Source organism: Acanthisitta chloris, unplaced genomic scaffold (assembly GCF_000695815.1).
Source record: "Acanthisitta chloris isolate BGI_N310 unplaced genomic scaffold, ASM69581v1 scaffold2575, whole genome shotgun sequence".
NCBI classification, from domain to species: Eukaryota; Metazoa; Chordata; class Aves; order Passeriformes; family Acanthisittidae; genus Acanthisitta; species Acanthisitta chloris.
This window is the reverse complement of record NW_008671887.1, coordinates 6,772-26,714: the sequence shown is the minus strand read 5'-3', so window position 1 is coordinate 26,714 and position 19,943 is coordinate 6,772. Positions and strand designations below refer to the sequence as shown.

Below are 19,943 nucleotides of genomic sequence, written 5' to 3'. Positions count from 1 at the left end.
CTGCCAGGGCTAACACGCCCCAGGCATGGGGCATCCATGACTTCTGTAGGTAACCTGTTCCAGTGCCTGATCACCCTCATTGTAAAAAATTTATTACTGGTCAAACAGTGGAACAGGCTTTCTAAAGAGGTGGTCTCCCCAGAGCCTTCTCTTCTCCAGGCTAAACAGCCCCATCTCTCTTAACCTGTCTCCACAGGATAGGTGCTCCAGCCCTCTCCCCATCTTTGTGTGGCCTCCTCTGGAGTCATTCCAACAGGTCCACATCCTTTTTATGTTGGTGGCCCCAGAGCCAGATGCAGCACTCCACGTGGAGTCTCACCAGAGCAGAGGGAGAGAATCATCTTCTTCGACCGGCTGGTCACATCTCTTTTGATGCAGCCCAGGATATGGTTGTCTTTCTGGGCAGTGAACACACATTACAGGGTCAGGTCGAACTCTTCCTCCATGCTGAAGTTCTTCTCCCCAGGGTTGCTCTCAATCCATTCATCTGTCTGTACAGATATTGGGGATTGCCCCAATCCAGGTGCAAGACCTTGCACTTGGCCTTCTTGGACTTCATGATGCTCGCACAGGCCTAATCCTCTCAAGCTTGCCCAGGACCCTGTGGATGGCATCTCTTCCCTCTGATATAATCTACAAACTTACTGAGAGTGCACTCTATTACTCGATGTTGTTGATGAAGATATTCAATAGAACTGGTCTAAGCATGGACACTTGAGCACACCACTCATTATGGTTTACACTGGACATTGAGCCATTGACTGTAATTCTTTGGAAGGAGCCATCCAACCTATTCTTTATCAATCTAACAGTCCATCAGTCAAACCCGTATCTCCATTTTAGCAATAAAAATGCGAGGGACCATATCTAAGGCCTTGCAGAAATCCAGGTAGATGACATCAGCAGCTCTTCTTTAGTACATTAATGTGGTCATGCCATTGCAGAAGGTCACTAGATTAGTCACGTACAATCTGTCCTTGGTGAAGCTGTGTGGGCTGTCTCTAATTACCTCCCTGTTGTTCATGTGTTCTGACATAACGTCCAGGAGGATCTGTTTCATGATCTTAACAGGCACTGATAAGAGGCTGACTGGCCACTTATTCCCAAGGTCCTCCTTATTACCTTTTATTTCCATCAATTTAATTCTGAACTGGCTCTGCTTTAGTCCCCTACAGCACTAGACTCTTCCCTTGTCATATGCTAGTTGACATTACTCTTACTATACAGCAAAACTCTCCAGCACTCCTATTTGCTGCCTGAAATACTCCTGTACAGCTATCTCATTTAGCCCTTCCTGGTCAAATCTATTGTTTCACTTATTGAGACTCTACTTTCCCTGATTTCCCCCTGAAGCTCCTCACTGTCACACCTTGCTGAGAAATTTAAAAGCCTCATAGGACTTGTGCTACTCAAACATAAGCAAGACATGTCTGCAGTGAAACCACTGTTTGAAAAATACAATAAATATTCCTTTGCCTTATTAACTCTTGGATGGGAGAGGCAAATGACTTAGCTGTTCAACAGTAGTCATGTTCTAGTAGGGTGTTGGTTTATTTGGCTCATATCAATCATTCACCTGAGGCTGATTGCTTCTGTTATTTGCTTGTCAGTGTAAATACTAGGTGCCAGATTCCACTTGAGACAATACTAGATAAAGTGATATCAATAAAAGTCAGAAAATCTATCCTTAGCAACTATCAATGCTTAAGTATTTTTCTTTATTTTAAACTCTGAAGCTACTAGAAACTGTATCCTGTTTGGTAACTTGTATTCTGAAGAAAACAGTGTAATCATTTAGTGAGATTATGAAGTTAGATGTGATACTTTTTAATACACTTTTTCAAATGTCTACCTCATTGAGAACCTGAATAAATCTCTCTTTCTCTCTTTACTCTGACCAAACTGTTAAGTACCATTTCAGGTGTATAGCTACTGACCCTGGAGAACATGTTGCATCAAGCAGTCAGCTCTTCCTTACCACACTTTTAATATACTCCTGAGAAAAACGTGAAACAGAATTCACTATCCCATGCAGTTCTAATGCTATCCCATTAGTACTCATGTTGCTGCAAAGATGTCATAGTGCATTGCCTTGCTAGGCTGACTGAAAACACTTTTTTTGGTGGTTTTTTTTTGTTTTGTTTTGATTTGTTTGTTTTAAATTCTCAACAACAAAACTCTCAGAAGTTGGATCTTTGTCTTTTAGTACATGACTGTCTGAATGGCCAGAATGTACAAAACCTCTAAGGACTCACCTCCAGTGACTTGTCCTTATGTAGTAACCTTTGAATAAGCTCCAAAACATTTAGCTTGTTAATCACCAGTGCATCAAACACTGCATTCAAACCCTAAGCAACCAAGAGAAAAATATGAGCATAAGATGAAGCAGTTAACCACATATATCTTCTCTTTAGATAAATCTTAAATTGCACTTGTACCACGAGTTACTGTACATCTTAATTCTGACTCCAAACAAATAGAGAGATATGTTGGTAGTAATGATGGCAGAATGGTAAATTGAGAACCTGAACTTAAGTAGAATAACATTTTACTGTAATGAGAATTCTCTTGCTACATGTAGTAACCCTTCAGGGGATATCATGTACCAGCAAGCTAGATAACATATGCATGGTCACAACAGTATTCTGCTCTCCATCATCTTTCCCACATGTTCTGCAGCATAAATACTGCAGTCAAAAGGTAAGGTGGAGTTTCTTTAGGCCTTCTAGTTATTTTTTTGTTGTGCAGCATGGTATCACTAATTTTAATGGGTACAAAGACTCAGATTTAACAGAGGTATCAGGTTTGCTTTTTTTTCCAATGACACCAACATACACAGTACAAGTTGCTGGGTGAAAAAAAGAAAAAAGCAAAGTTTATGCGACATCAGCAATTACACATAAAACTAGAGCATATTCATTGCTTTGCAGGACTACACTTGCATGTACTACTGCCAAGCAAGCAACCAAAATATATCCAGGGGTAATTCTGTTGAGGTTATCAGCAAAATCAAACTTCAGCATTTTCCCTTCAAAGTTTCAGCAATCACCAACCATGATAATTCTTGAGTATTCAGCCCATATTCTAATAATTTCAGAAATTACCTCACTGTTCTAAAGACTAAGTGGAAAAAAAGACAGTAAAAATAGTTCCAGGTGAAGCAAAGAGCTAGTACACTGGGAGGCCACCAGTCTCGCTCTAACAGACAAAGGGAGAGGACAGAAGATAGGTTAGTGTGTGGCTTGGTTCCACATAGAAAGGCCACCTGGCAGTTAAAAGGCTTTTGGCTCACTCACATGGAGATAGGAAGGCAAGAATTCTGCTGAAATATACATTCATCCTACAAGTAATCTTTGAATTGTGATTTACCCCTTCATTCCTCTGACCTGTGCCCCTTAGCACAACAACAAATATAATCATCCTAGCAATGCAACAGCAAACAAATATAAAACCCCAATCCAATAACAATTCTGTGTCTGCTAGCTCAAACAATTACTTCATACCACTAAAGGAAATAATTATGCCATGTCTTCCTTACAGACACCTTTGAAAAATACATTACTCTGTAAACATCTATCCAAAAATATTGTCCCAAAGCAAGAAGTTTTCTGCAAATTCTTTTTCGTTTTTTTCTAGCAAGGACAAGAAGGCTCTTACTGCAAAGAAATTTCTGATCTGTTGTTTATCTACGTCAGCTAAAGCTGTAAGTCAGATTTATTTATAAAGATATATAGCTATATAAGAGGCAAAAATCACAGATATAGCATTTCAGGCAGCTGATTTAGTCACCCAAAACAGAATGTTTTTGCTGAAGCTATAAAAAGCCAGAGCACAATGAACATGAACAGTAGCTATATCTGTTTGCATAGACAGATCCTCAAATAAGGGTCAGAAGGAAGAGATTCAGTATTAGAAGTGCATAAACAATGGCCCTACTTCAACTTACACTGTTCACAAAAGCAGCAGGGTGGAAGCTTTTGAAAATGCTCTCCTCCAGTTATATCTTTGTCCATAAGCCTTCAACAAGAAGTCTGTGGGCCTGCTATCTCAACAATTACATTCAAAGACAAGGCCAACAAAAGTGATATGCATTGAAACTTACCCTGTAAAACTTCTAAACTTTGAAAAAAAATAAGATATATGCAACTTGCTTATGAAAGATAAAATGAAAAATTTAACAGATTGGCAGGGATTCAATCAAGAAAGATCTACTGGAATACTGCTTTTTGTCAACATTACCTAATTTCCTGTACAGAACAAAAATGTTCGCACGCCATTAGCTGTGGAGAAGATTCATCTTTGTAGGCAATACAACTGCACCCGACAGATGATGATGCCAAAATTCAGTCAATACAAGAATTCTTACCAGTATTGTAATTCCTTGTTCTTTGCACAGCATGGCTATTGCACCTAGGATAACACTCATCAGCACCCAGAATATAGAAAAGGTATGTCCTTCCTTATCTGTCAAAATAAAGCATGCCAAAACTTTAGGCTTATACACTGAAAGATAAAGTTCAAAATCCAAATCAAAATAAGGATTTTAAAAATAAACATCATTTAATCTCAATCTTTTCTATCAGCCAAATTCTGGATATAGAGACTTAAAAAGCACAGGGCACCTCCTGCAATATGCTGGCATTCGTCCCTTTATTGTAGTCATTTTCTGTTCTCAGAGACATTAGAAACCTCCCTAATTGCTAGATGTTTTAGCCAGATTAATTAGAATGGCAGAAGCTTCACACGGTTTCCACAATTCATCATTTGCAAAGGTTAATTCCAAATATTTAGAGACATTCATCATCCTTAGCTAGAGCTCTGTCATTACTGGCCACTCTCTTCCAAGCCACCATAACAAGAAATTCTTCTAATGGTTTCTCATGAGGAGTCAAACACACAAACTGTTTTGACTGCAGTCTAATCTACAAAGGCACAATGCGCTGTTTCTCCAGGGCTGCTGCATTTAGCAAGTACCTCATGTCATTCAATTATCGCTGCAATAGAATGTCATGGAGCTCAAAAATTTCAGCATCTGAGCAGAAGCAGTTAGCTCTTGTACTCAGGAAGCAGTTTTACAGCAGGGTGAGGAACTCTGGGGTTAAGAGATCAAGAGTAACTACAGCTTCTACTCAGAGAAAAAGTCTTTAAAGACTGCACCATGTAGCTGATTTTGGGTACTACAAGCAGGCATCTCTGAGATGAATATAACAATAAACCCTACTTCAGCCAAGGTACTATCACACAGTACATGGGTACTTCACATAAAAACATATCTGTCACAACCCCTACTCCACAGGTGCAAGCAACAGAGGCAAGCACTCTGCTCATTCAGAGACAGTTTCTTGATTCAAGTAACATGGGCTCAACAGGCATCACAAGAATCAGTCTTTGACTTGGCCTGTGAAAAAACAAAGTTGAACTCTGCATTTCATTGACTGAATTCCTTTCCTACTTTCCTTGATTCTCTAGAGCCATTCTCTACTGCCAATGCAGGTTTGACCCACAGCGCTTAAAGAGGACTGCAAATGATCTGTGGAAATGGTAAATGGCAAGATTGAGATTAATTTCACCAGTAGTCACCTACACCTAAGTTAGTACACTAGGCTTCCTTTCTAACTGGTCAAGAGATGAGACTGCTAACTAATTAAATGCAGTTGTTCACCTTTCAGAGAAGTAACTCTTGCTCTTCACTGATTATACAGGGGGACTACTATTGGGTCAGATACAAATCACAACCTCAAGTGTACAAAGGATCTCCTCTCATTTTGAAGCAGACTGCTTCTTTTGTGGCGTAGAGTAGAAATTTTCCTAAAAATATGTGGAAAAATAGGTTTTGAGGTTACTTCTAACACTTCTTTCTTACCTAAGACTTAAAGCTTCAACAGAGTGAATATCAAGATGTTTGAGATTCATCACTGCAATACATAGTGGACATTTGGCCCTTCTCCCTCCACTCCAAATTAGTTCCCAGAGCTGAGGTAACACTTAATGTCAGAGGTCCAAATGTTATAAAGGTAAAAGAAAGCCTTCTGAAGGAAAGAAATCATACACATCTGAATAATACCAAAACAAAACATGGAAATGCAAAATACGTAACGACTAAACTAAAGAAGCACTGGAACTAGAAAAAATAAAATGCAATGGGGAAACTCCATCTCACATCAGAAGAACTGAGGATTGTAACTCATCGAGGAAAGAGCTTCAAAATTTGTGCTAGGAGTATTGCTAAGAAATCTGTCCTAAATACATCCCTTGAAGGAAATCATCAGCTCTTCAGACTCTGCAATACAACAGACTCTTCAGCCAGTTTTTGAAAAACAGTTTTGCTTTTGTCTTGTTTTTTAATGTAGAAATAACTAGCAGAGAGAATGCAAGGATGGAAGGCAAAGTAATTGACTGTTCACAAAATGGCGATTACTCATTCTTAGTAAGTATAAAAGGGAAAATAGTGAACAAAGCCAATGAACTTGACTGCATTTACAGAAGTAAACTTTCTTCTATTGAGATACTTTCCAGAATCAAATTCTAGTGGAAAGAAGTCCAGACAATTAAGCACTTCTCAGAGAAGCAGCATTCAGTACATAAATACAAACTATCTTAACTAGGAAGATAGTGAGAAGTATATATAGTAAGAGACCAGCTGGCAATTCACAAATGCTTTGATGATTCAAGATATATGAGTAATAGGAAAAAAGAAACTAGGTCAAATCATCAAGGACAAGTGTAACAGCAGCATACTCATACAGCAAAACAAACTCAGAACAGACACATCATAAAATGAGAAAAGGTAATGTATGTAAAGAACAAACTCCACAATTCCATAGCTATATCAGTAAGAAGAATAGCAAGGAAGGAGTTATTCCATTACTCATTCGGAAATAAATGGACAGTGCCAAGAAAACAAGTGTTCTGTGCCTTTTGCTTTCAATTTTTCACAATTAGGTCAGCTGCAATCAGATGGCAAATACAAGACCAGCAGAAAGGGAGCAAGAACAAAAGCAAAAATAGTGAACTATAAGACACAGGAATTCACATAGAAGTTATCTGTTTTAAGTTACAATTGGTTACATTCACTCCAACAGGTCCTATACAACCCAGAGTAATCTCAACTGTTGCCTCTGAGAAGTCATGAAAATACATAATTCAGATGCTTGAAATAAAATAAAACAATGCCTACATGCCTACTTTTAAAGAGGGGAAAAAATAGGATAGGCTAAAGAAACAAAGCTGACTAGTCAAAATTATCCAGAAAAAACCCAACACTTAAGACAAAATATTTTCTAGGTGACTCTAAAACAAATACAGTTAAAGCCATTCAACAGGCACACATTGTGCAAAACCGAGTTTGTTCTCTTGCAAAGACCCCAAATCTCAGATGCCATGTCTCAGCATGTCAAGTGTAGCCAAGCTTAAGCATGGACTCTCAAAGATTATAACAATATCCAGCAAAAGAGCAGTAATGCAGGATCCAAATAATGAACATCAAAGGCCTGGACTTTAGGAAGGCGTTTGACACAGCATCCAGAAAGATCCTCGCAGAGAAGTTGTTGATGTACAGGCTGGACATGCAGACAGTGAGGTGGACTGAAAACTGCCTGAATGCCTGGGTCTGGAGGGTGGTAATCAATGGCACAAAGTCTGCTTGGAGTCCAGCGTACTCAGAGGTCAATTCTGGGCCCAGTCCTGTTCAACATTTTCCTTCATGACCTGGATGATGGTGCAGAGGGAACCCCCAGCACATTTGTTGACAGCACCAAGCTGGGAGGAGTGGTTGATATGCCAGAGGGTTGTGTTGCCATCCAGAGGGACCTTGGCAGGCTGGAGAAATGGGCTGGCAGGAACCTCATATGGTTCAGTGAGGGGAACTGCAAAATCCAGCACTGAAGCCTCCATCCTGGGAGATATTCAAAAGTCATCTGGACATGGTCTTGGACAACTGGCTCTAGGTGACCCTGCATGTGCAGGTCAGCTCAGGTGACCTCAAGGTCCCTTCCAACCTCAACCATTCTGTGATTCTGTGATCAAAGTCTCCTCCTGAAAGCCATAATCTCTATTCCTTTGTTTTCTTTTGCAGCTTCAAAAAGTCAATACAGTCATACACAGAATTGCAATGTTATGAAAATTCATCAGGGATTAAACTTCAAAGAGAAAGAATTTCAATTAAGAAACATTTTATCTTATGCTTGTTCCTGACTCGATACGCAACACACACACACACACACCCTGCCTCCCCCTTAACTGCAGAATCTCAGTAAACTAGGCTTGCAAAATAGATACAAGAGACCATCATTCAGCAATGCCTTCAATCCTTTTTTTTTAACACTGATTTGAAAATGTAAAGCACTGCATAAGTGCTAATTATTAGTATGAGATACACACATGCCAAGAGAAGTAATCATTCTAACAAAGCACATTCCCCTAATACGGTGCTGCTTCCCACCAGAAAAATCCTGTGTGAGAAAATGAAACCAATCTTTCATTGGCACCTGTGCCTGGTTGAAACTGGTACACCATACTGTGAGTGGGCATTGTGCCACCCTAACAGATGGACAGAATTGTAAGCATGCCGAAGAAACAGAGTACTTGCTTCTTTTCTCTTTCTTTTTTTTAAGCTAGAAAAATATAGTGTTTCTACATAAAACCAGAAAGTGTTGCTCAGATGGTCCCTCTTTAGGAGTACGTTATGCCCGAAAGTTGAGGGGATTCAATGAAATACCTATATAAACCATAAATGAGCCATGAGGGCTCTTCCATTTAGATTACTAGACTTAAGCAAAAGCATTTCTAGAGCAAGGATGCATACATAAAGTGTTTCATAGCGTGGAATTGACAGACCCTAAATTTATGAGCAACACATTGACAATACACCTCAACTATGTCTTCCTAAATGCCAATCCAACTTCAAGAGACTTTATTTTCTGATGTCCTAAATCCACAAACTCCTTAGAAGTAAAGGATATGAGGAGAATGCTACATTTAGAGTACCAAGCTTAGTCTTACTGTAAAGTCAAACTAACAATATCTCAAACAATTATTACCAAATCAGACATTTAGGCATTCAGCATCTCCTTCTTCAAAGCTCATTGAGAAGCTTAGGGCTCAGCCAGGTGACAGCTTGAAGCAGTTTAAGTCACCATCTTCAGGTGTAATCCAGTAATTAATTCTGTGAAAGCACCTACTCCTTTGAAAGTTGAAACAAAGTAAGTTATGTTGAGTTCCTGTAGGAAGTTTTACTTTTTAACTGTAATGGAACATATAAGCATTTGTGATCTATTTATCTGCCTTGCCTGTGGGGATTAAGAATTAAATTAAAGAATTAAATTAAGCTCAAGATCTCCTTGTGTGTCTTCAAATGTACATACCACTGCATCTCAGCTCAGTGTTTCGCTTAATACTGAAATTACAATAGCAAATGCTGTTCCTAAATATATCCAAGCATCTCAAACTCATTGTATATGGGCTACTGTAAAGGGAGCATCTATACCTGAATTACACTGTCTTGGACAAGCAAAAGTTAGTATCAATTCTACAAAAAGAGCTTATTTCCTCTTTCCACTCAAACTACACAATTGTGAGGTTTTCCACTTAAAACTATTCCCTCCCAATGTGTTCAAATATGAACAGCAGGGAATACAATTGAAACATCAGGGCCTACATGCTTGAAAATAGTAAATACCTCTTGACCAACTGCAAAATAGCTAACAAATTCCCCATATATTAACAGCTATCTCTTTCACACAGGAGACTTAAATATTTTCAGTCTGTAGGAAAACCTCCATAATAAAAACCCCCAATATTCACAAAACTCATCACTACAGTCTATTTTGCATGGTTTATTAAATTAGCAATGAACTAGCAGATGATTAATGGGCGACTACACAGAACAGAACAAAACAAACACACAACTAGAAAAATGTCATTTTTAGATGTCACAGCATATGAGCATAGAGTTGATACCCTATTTAATATCCAGGCCAAAATTATTCACATGGAGCAAATCATAAACTCCTCATCACTCAAAGATCACCAATGCAGATGGCAAATACACGCAACTGGATCTCTGTCAAAGTTGAAGACAAAGGAAGGCAAAATGAATACTACAGCAGTTTTAAATTGCCTTACAAATTCCCAGAGAAGCTGCATTAAAATTCAACAAAGTTAATAACTCACAATTCCCTTCAGAACATACCTAAACAGTTGTCAGCTCTTGCTGTCTCCAAAGCCTATGCAGTGGATTTGTCCCCACAGTTGTGTTTAAAACAGCAGGACAGAATGAGAACAACAGATTAGTTCCTTGCAATTATAAATGTTATCCTATCAAAGATGGTAACTTCAAAAACTGTATATTGGGAAAAAAGTAACAGAGTTATAGAACTTCAGTAAGACATAATTATAGTCCACATGTTGTGTTAAATGCATATTCTCTAGGAAAAAAAAAAAGAAGCTAGATTCTGGCTAAAAGAAACTGTCTACCCAAATATCCACCAAACCCACCAATAAATCAGGCAAACAAGGTGCAGTCTATCTTGAGCTTTACAAAAACCATTATTTTCCTTTGGAGGTTTTCCAGCCTGACACTGATATTTTTCTGATCTCCTGACTGTTTCCACTATTACATATACTTCCCCTACAGTACTCCCAAATCCTTCTCAGGCATTTCATAAGTTCTTACTCCCACACAAAAGAAAGTAATAAATCCTTACATTAATTCTCTCTGGTGAAAACAAACACTAACCAGTTTCTCGTATATGACTTTTGACTCCTTTTCTTTTAAGAATGACAACTCGTCAACTACATCTATGCTAGTGAAACATAAACAGATTTATTGAATTCAACCATACACAAATTTCACATTGCTTTGCTTCAAGAAAAGTCAGGTTCTTTATTAAAAAAATCAATATGTCTGATAGTAGCATTGGGATGCTGCTGGTAATGAAACAGTGTATGTTACTGAGGACACAACCATATCAGTAGCATCAACTCAGACTTTTCAATGTTTGTTTTACTCTGACACACAAAGTTCTTCAATAAAAACAAACTGGCATCAAACATGTTTTAGTTACTGTATTCATAAGAGAATACAAATGCAGTCCTTAAACCCTGAAGGTCTTTAGAGCTGTACCTTAAGTGCTTTGAAAGAGTCACACTACCATGCATCTATTAGTAACAACTTTTTTAAAAATCAACCTTTGATAGTTCTTCTCCTACTCCTTGTAAAAATTTGGTGACCTGAGCACTATATAAATGCGACAGCCAAATCCAGGAACAAGGACACATGCAGTTGACCTACATTTTAGGGTCATGCTTGCTTTTAATATGTAAAAAAATGTAGCAGGACAAAAGGAAACAGGATGCCAGGACAAACTGGTAGAATCCACTTTTGTGAAGGATCCTCATAAAGCAGAAACATAAGCCTGATACAATGGAATGCATAGAGGGGTTTTCAGTTGTTTACTCCCCCTCTTTCTCACTAACAAAGACTATTCCAGAAAGCTAAATTATCATCTTGGTCTGACCTAGAAAGTGATAGAATACCAACTCTTAACTTGCACTAGAACTATCAATGTGCCCTGCTGGTATCACAGATTTCCTGGAACTTGTGAATTTGGCATCAGAAGGAAAACACACTGAGAGAAGAAAAGGTATTTTTATATTGCTGCTTAGGAGACATTGTTTAAGTCTGCTCTTTAAATTAAAAGTGCATATTTTTAAAATGCATGGTTTTTACCTATACTCAGAGTGAGACCAGCTTACATTTGGGATTAAGAGTTTTTGCTGTCACTGACTCCCTCAATCTATGCAGAATCAAACTCAGCCAAACTCAGATAAAAAGATCTTTGCTCCTTATTTATTCCATTGTTTGAGAACGGCCAGAAGAACTGTTCACAAAAGAAGGAAATTAATACCACCAAAATGGAGGTGCCCCAGGGTAAAACTTCCTATTTACTTTACAAAACCGCTCTACTACAGCCACTTCTCCATATTTGGTTACCTTTCATAAAGCCTTTCCTACACAGAGTCACAGAAGAGCTCAGGCTGGAAGGGGCCTCCAAACATCACCATGCAACAGTCGAGGCTGTGGGACTGCCTAAGCAGTAGCTCTACAGAAAAGCACCTAGAGTTTGTGGTTGACAAGCTGAAGATGAGTCAGTAACACGCCTTTGTAGCAATGAGGGTTAAAGGAGGAGAGACTGAAGTATGTAACTTGGATGCAAATTCATGCATACAAATAAAGTCTAAATTTCTTTAAGAAGTTGCTGAGGGAAAAGCAGGCAATGAAGGAGACAGTAAACACTGAAACATTGAAAACTGTTCGGAAAGACAAAAGGCACAACTATGCTGGCAGACTGTGGTTTTCCTTGGCAACTTTGCTTATGAGACACAGCTCCTCCCATATTATGCCATAACGTCCAATAAAAAATAGTAAGCACTGCTTAGTATCTTGTCTTCACAACATTTTCCTTTTTCTGTATCAATGACACAAATTTGAGTCCAAGAATACTATTAAAATGACACTGACTTCTAAAAGCTATCAAATTGGCCTTTGCAAGCACTTGGAATATCCTTAACCAGAGTACACATTGCATTCTTAATCATTCCCAAGGTGTCCTCGATAACAAAATAATTACAGAGTCCTATATAAGTCTCCAAAGATTAATCTAAGAACTTGGCTCTTGAGTTCTGCAAGCAAAGATTACCACCACCCCTGCCATACAGGTCTACCTGTACCAACAAACTGGAAGGCAATATTTTGATTTGCCTAATTTACTCTGCCACTCGTTAAAAACTTCAAAGCATGACCATTCCCAGTAAAATAGGTGAGAATAGAATAAATGAGCAAGCAAGAACTCAAGGCAAATTTTCATCAAATTATTAGTTCAGTCAAAAGAAATGAAGCCTACTTGCAGGGAAGAAAAATATACCAGAAGTGAACTAAGTATCACTTGAAGTGGCAAAGATTAAGTTACACTTAGTATATCAGCAGTAGAAACATGCAAAATAGTTTAAACAATCTAAACTTAATTAGCAGGAGCTATTCACAGCGCTGTGGACTAACTTACTCCCCTTAGCCTACATTAAGCTCTCTACGATGCCATGACTACGTAGTTAAGCTATATCACATAAAGCCTGCTCAGGTACTTCTAAAATACACTGTCAACTCTGGTTGACCATTCACACCATGCCTATTAGACTGACAAACAAGCTCTTCACGACACAGCTCCTTATGGGGTCACCAAATGATTCCCATATTTCCTGTGGTAGAGCACTTTCAGATATCAGACTGCATGCATGTCCTGCATAGTTTTCCATAGTCATGAATTCATGCATTCTTGTGTGTTTATTGAACAGAGGCACAAGACAATTTCTCCATAACTGTACATTCAAATAGTTGGCAGTTGATTGTCAACATGCATTCAGATACAAGAGATTTAAAAGCTCATTTGGAAAAAAACATCTAAAAAGGAATTGTTCATGTTAAATACAGCTGTCTTACAAAAACTCTGTGAGTAACACTATATTCAGCACTATATGCCAGCACTTGCATATTGCAGGAATTTAGAGGGCTTACTCATATGAATAATTCTTTACAATTCATTAAAAATACAAGTAAGATTCCTAAAGTTTGTTCCTATTTAAGACATCCCAACATAATGGCATAAAGTGTACTAAAATATTTAAGAATATACATTTATAGGTTTCATTTCTTTCTGGAATACTTACTAAAATACTTCATGATGCTTCTAAACAATAAAATATTTAACAAGGAATTTAGACAGGAATTAGGGACAACAATCCTTCCAGCACTTCTAACAATAAATACCTGCTAAAGCAGGCATTTTTAAACATATATTTTATGAGAGTATAAACATTAATAAATTCAAACACATCAATCTGACATTTTTAGTTTTGCTGCACTTCACTGAAATGTATGAATGCTGAAAATGTACAGAATATAAAATTAAAGGGGAAAACAGAATGCTTACTTTCTCTAAATGCTTTACAGTAGCCAAGGAATGACAACAAAAAGAACAGGGCACACAGCAGGTCTGCTCTGCCAACAATCGCAGCAACCTTCAAAAAAAAAGAAGAAAGAAGTTTCAAATTACCACATTTTTATTCTTAAAAAAAATGAGCTAAAGGTACACACACATACAAAGTGAAACACATATTAGAATATCTGATACCCTGTTTTTTAAGACACATCCTAACTTTGATTGGATATTGCTTAGTATTAACTACATAAATTATCTGGCTTTAGTTTATGAAAAACGGCTGTTTGAAGAAATGAAGAAATACTTCACTGAACAAAATTTAGATTCTAGATAATTCCTTCTGGTTTTTAGATCAGATTGCATTTCAGTGCAAACACAGAAATATAAAATGGTTTGGGTTGGAAGGGACCTTAAAGATCATCAAGTTCCAGCCCTCCTGCCATCAGCAGGGGCACCTCCAACTAGACCAGGCTGGTCAATGCCCCAGCCAACCTGGCCTTGAACACTGACAGGGATGGAGCATCCACAGCTTCTCTGGGAAACCTGTTCCAGTGCTTCACCACCCTCACAGTAAAGAATTTCTTCCTCAGATCTAATCTAAACCTACTCTCTTTCAGTATGAAGCCATTACATGGTTTTGAAGCCAAACATCCTGCACCCGAATGAAACTGGCAGCTCTGCTGAAACACAAATCAAGGCTGTTCACTTTCAGAAGACAAGCCAGCCTTCAAACTGCAGCCTGAACACTCAGAATGGACAAATAGCTTCCAGCCTGCAGATTTCAGGAGAAAAAAAAATAAATTCTCCCCTCCGGCAGTTTTTGTGTTCTATTAATTGATTGTATTACAGCTACCTCCAAATGCATCTTGTAACAGAAGATGTACTAATGCAAAAGAAAATCAGAAGTGCATCCTGGGACCTCTGTACTTCAGATCTGTGCCAACCTATTTAAATCAACAGCAATCTCAAGGCTATCAGCAAGCTTTGGTTCAGGCCCATAAACTGTATTTACAGTAACTTGTTGAGACACAGTAAGGCATATTTTTGGATCTTCAATTCTCAATTACACAAGCATCAGGATACACCATGAATTTTTTTGCAGAAATCATGACATGGGGCTGGCAGGGGACAGAACATACACCAAGAGCAAGGATCATGGAAACACCCCTTACTTTTCAGTCTAGCTCTGCTTCCCAGAGTGATGGGTTCCATGTTTCCAGATGTACACAGAGGCCTTTTTGAAACAAGGCAGAATAGCTACAGTTACTTTCTTTTAAAATCACTTTGTGAGATTATGTCTCAGGGACAAACCCAGAAACTTTGGTTCTTGTATAGTACGCTAGTTGTCCCAATTTTTGTGAGTGGAACAGAAAGAGGAAAGTAAAAGGATGAATTGCATCTTCATTTCATGAATTTTATCTTCATTTTTTAAAAGCACCTGCTAATCCTCTTTTAGCAAAAGTGTGGCGAATCAAGGCACAGCGATTTCAATAGTCTCTTGCTCCACAGAAAAGGATATTTTTTTAAGTCTAACATGATGGAGCAACTATTTCTAAATAACATCAGAGGGAGGAAGAGAAGCGTAGAGGCATGAGACTATGATTCCACTGAAGAGACTCTCTCTCACTTTACCCTCAACTTCACTTGACCACCATAAAATAAGAAACTATTGGACTCCTAAATTCAGTTAAAAAAAAAAAAACCTTCTTGATTTACCCAAAGCCCTGCACCTAACTTCCCCTCTTCTTTTTCTACCATAAAGAGGAATTATGAGAATTAACTCAATAGCTGTGTAGTGCTTGAAAGGTAGAAATAATGAAGTGTCATTCTGTTTCAGGAGCTGCTCTTGCTAATGAGATAAAAGTAAAGGCGAACTGACACAATTTTGAAAATAAATGCCCACTTGCTACAACCAAGAAATTAAGGGGCTAATAACACTCATGGCCTCAGATGACTCACTACAATGCTACCTCAAATGCAAGATCAGACATATAGAGCCTGGTAACAAGGCAAACGAATTGTTTTAAATTAGTCTCAGGTATATTCTTATGTCCACAATTCATTTAATCACTCGAGTGTTACAAAGAATAAACTTTTTATAGTGGAGGGAACTACACCACAAGAGTATTTATCTGTAGGTAGAAAAATGATAATGTTTTCCTTACATAGGTACTGAAAGTATTACATCTTTCAAGATCTGTTTTACATGACAGTTTGTTTTGTGCTGTATATACCAAAACCAAAAGCAGCAAACAGATTCTTCACAATTTTATGTCAAAATATGTCATCTCATTTCAAAAGCAGGATGCCATGATACTTAAAACTCACAGATTTAAAATCATGAGGAGTGCTTTTTAAGAGATGCTGCCAGACATGCACTTATACTAGAAATGTAGCAGTATCATGACTGCTTCAGTGCAGCAAGATTTATTATTCACCATGTAGATGATTACAGGCTTTTGTTCTCTCCTGGATCTCAGAAGAGACATGATATATAAGCACGCTACTTTTTCTCCCCTCTTCTTCCAATGTTTGCCCAAAGCATATGCAAGTCTTCAGACTTCAAATATGCAAGCAGACTGCATCACTTGTAATTTATTTGACATGACCAAGGGCTTATTAATATTTGCCTGCTGATTTAAACATATTGAGTCAAATGGAATGAAGAATACAATTACGGATATTGATAAAGGAGTCAACAGTAAGTCTACTACAAAGTTAAAACTCAAGCCAGATTTTTCTTTACATGTCAGAACACCAAAGCACTGAAAACTTGTTTTACTGTACTCTGACATCTAAAACTGGTCTTGGAGAACAAATACCGGGGGCCCTTCTGACACTAACCCAAAGTGCTCTTACAATGGAGTTATTCTGTAGGCCAGAAAATGATTGGCAGCATGTTTTAGCCACTCTGACAAAAAAGGTGCCAAGTTACTAATACTTTGCACCATCTCTAGGTTTCCAATATATGCAAAGTCTCCAGTCAGCTGAGAGGTATAGCTTTCAATAAACTTTAAGCCATCAATCATGTGCAAAGCAAATGTAAGAAGCCAAAACCACAGCTCCTTGTGAATAAATGAAAAATCAGTGCCACATATGTGGAATAAGGTGCACTGAGGATTCAGCATTCATTGTTAGGACAAAATCAAAATTAAAGCTAGTACTTTTTCCGTAGCTCAGACCTTCCAAACTGTAATAAAAAAAAATAAAATCCCATATTGTGATAATTTTGTATTTCATTTATTAGTTATTACAAGAGCAAGCACTCAGCAGCCACATCCAGCAAGCCCTCTGGCATAAGGTTTTCTTAGCTATGAGTGCAAAAGAGCTTTTTAAGAACAGCATATTCTCTTCACTAGAATTCCACACAAGGAATTTGAGCTTTGGTCAGGTATTTTAGTTGACTGTTATACTCATGCCATATTTCTATTCTGCATCTTTACTGCTTCAACTTCCAACCACTATTACAATTTTACCTGCACTATTAAAGGGGCCACTACCATCAAATTTGTGTTCCCCATGTATATAATTACAGACTGTGATTAAAAAAAAGTCATTTAATCTTCTCCTTCATATTAAAAATATAAACCCATGGAGTTTGATCTCTCATGACACAGGAAGATTTCCGGTTCTTTAATCATTTTCGTGGCTCTTCTGAGCCCTCTCCATTTTTCCCAGTGCTGTCCTTGCAGCATGGATGCAAAACTGGATGCAGTATTGTAATAGTCACATACAAAGTTCATATAATGCCCCTATTCCAATTTTCTATCTCCTTGGTTTTTATCAAAGCAAATGGAAATGAAAAGTAATTAGGGAAATCCAGCAATTAGGGAAACTGTAGTTTAGTGCTATCCTTCTTTAGTTATTGTACTTAAATGATTTAATTTATCTTCTTTAATAAGGTCTAGCCCAGTGGAATTACAAGCCTTTGGACGTACTAACCATAATATTTGATTGTTCTCATAAGACATGTGCCAAGAGAAGCGTTAAGAATATATAAAAGCAATGTGTAGAGTATAAGGCTGTGTCAGAATTAATTAGTCAAGATGGTCAAGAACTAAGATAAAAACCGTTGGAGATAATTATTCAGTACTTACACATTCAGTGTGCACTGGATGTACAGCAAAGAGCAAAGCCGCTAGAAGAGAGGACTTTGGAGCCAGGTTTAGGCGTCTTCCTTTAGTACTGAACTGCAGTCCACCCAGTAATATGGAGAACACATCAACCATCAACACTGAGACAGTACAATGCAGTATTATATTGATGACATGGAAACCAACTGGGTAGAAGCCTCCAGCAAAAAGGTAATTAATTCTATATAGAAACAAAACCAATTAAGGCTAGGAATGACAACAATGGTTAGAAATATGCAAATAGAAACACTCAACCACCCCATAGCAAAACCATATTAGACAACACAAAAAAACCCCATGACACATCTCAGCACACATGATGTTACCATTTAGCCACCACATTCATCTAGAAACAATGTCCCAATCTTTACTCCAAGGTATTCCTATGGACTGTCATATTTGGCACAGTATCTCCAGAGACATATGTTAATGCTAGTATGTTAATCATTCCTATAGTTACTTAGAACTGGCTGTTGGTCAACAACATAACTTCAGTGTTGCAATGCAGGAGTGCCTTGCAGGTAAACAACCCAGCCTACTGGGGGGATACCCCCTGGGCTTAAGAGCAGCCGTGTCCAAAAACAACCTGATGAAATTATTTTAATTAAATCAGCACAGCAAGGAAGCTAATATGCACTGAGACTGTGATTTACACTGACATTCTAGCTGAAAAAGGTCCTAGCATTTGGACTGACAATGTGGAAACCATCTGGGTACAATCAGTATCCATCCAGAAAATAGTCAGCCTATCTTAGTAACTAATTTGTGAGACTGGTTAGAGACATGTTTCATGCAAGTATTAGAATGAGAAGGAAGTGTAAGTGAAAATTCAGTCTAAAACCCTATTCAACATAGGAACTCTGTAGTAAAATGGAGAGTGGGAAGAAAAGTGGGAAACATCTTGTTATTATCCATATACTTTCATCAGTAGGTGAGATATACAGAAACTTTATCTAAATAGGGGTCATTATATAGTTCATTTGGTCAATCTGCAGCTGGCGTAAGTGAAATCTATTTTAAATCACTAACCTATTATAAATATGATACATATAAAAATTGGAGCTTAGGGAAATTAAGGAAACCAATTTCTTACTTGTGAAATAGCATTTTATGGACCATCTCCACATGCTCATCTATATTTTCAGATACAGTAATGACTGTATCCCAGTTTGCTCTTTAAACAAACCAGGATGTTACTAGAGATGGAATTTAGTGGAGACCTTGAAAAGAAAGGAAAGCATGTGCTGTGTGATGCACTGAAAGCTTTAATAGGTTTAAGACTCTGACACGTTCTATTGAGCTGCATATTTTTCTTGGTGAAAATGTGAAGAAAGCCCAACAGACAGTGCAACCCACTGTGCTTGGTACTTAAAAAACTGACTGCACTCAAGAGTCAAAGTTTTTGCTTGAGTATGAGGACTAAGAGTGGGAGTATTTCTTCTGCACTTACTTAGTCACTGGCTTAGAATGGACACAACTGCAGAACGAGCACCTGGTCCCCATTGACAACATTGAGTCACATGGGAAAAATAAAGAAGCTTAAGACTGAGTCCTCAAAGATTCTCTGCATTACTGTGCCGAATTTCTACATGGTCTACTGCTTGCTCAAATCTTTGTGCAAAAAACATGAACTAAGCATCTAGAGAAGTAATCCTCTTAAACCTTCAGTTATTTGAGAAAACCAGCAAGTTACATATATATATATAAGCATGCATCTCCCTGACTAAAATTCTCAGACACTTGAATTTAGAGTATCAGGGGGAAGAGGTGGGAAGACTATTCAGTGACCTAGTGGCAAAAGGCCACAGCACATTGA

General features: G+C 38.0%; 1 protein-coding gene across 1 annotated transcript in view; it reads right to left on the bottom strand.

Moving 5' to 3' along the window:
* The window catches only part of TMTC4 (transmembrane and tetratricopeptide repeat containing 4), a 49,764-nt gene that overhangs the window by 24,635 nt on the left and 5,186 nt on the right, over positions 1 to 19,943 (bottom strand). Inside the window, exons 3-6 of the mRNA XM_009074261.1 lie at positions 18,092 to 18,308; positions 13,986 to 14,073; positions 4,367 to 4,464; positions 2,256 to 2,348 (exon numbers count right to left, since the gene is read on the bottom strand). Coding sequence (XP_009072509.1) covers positions 2,256 to 2,348; positions 4,367 to 4,464; positions 13,986 to 14,073; positions 18,092 to 18,308 — 496 coding nt within the window. The remainder of the gene's footprint in view (positions 1 to 2,255; positions 2,349 to 4,366; positions 4,465 to 13,985; positions 14,074 to 18,091; positions 18,309 to 19,943) is intronic.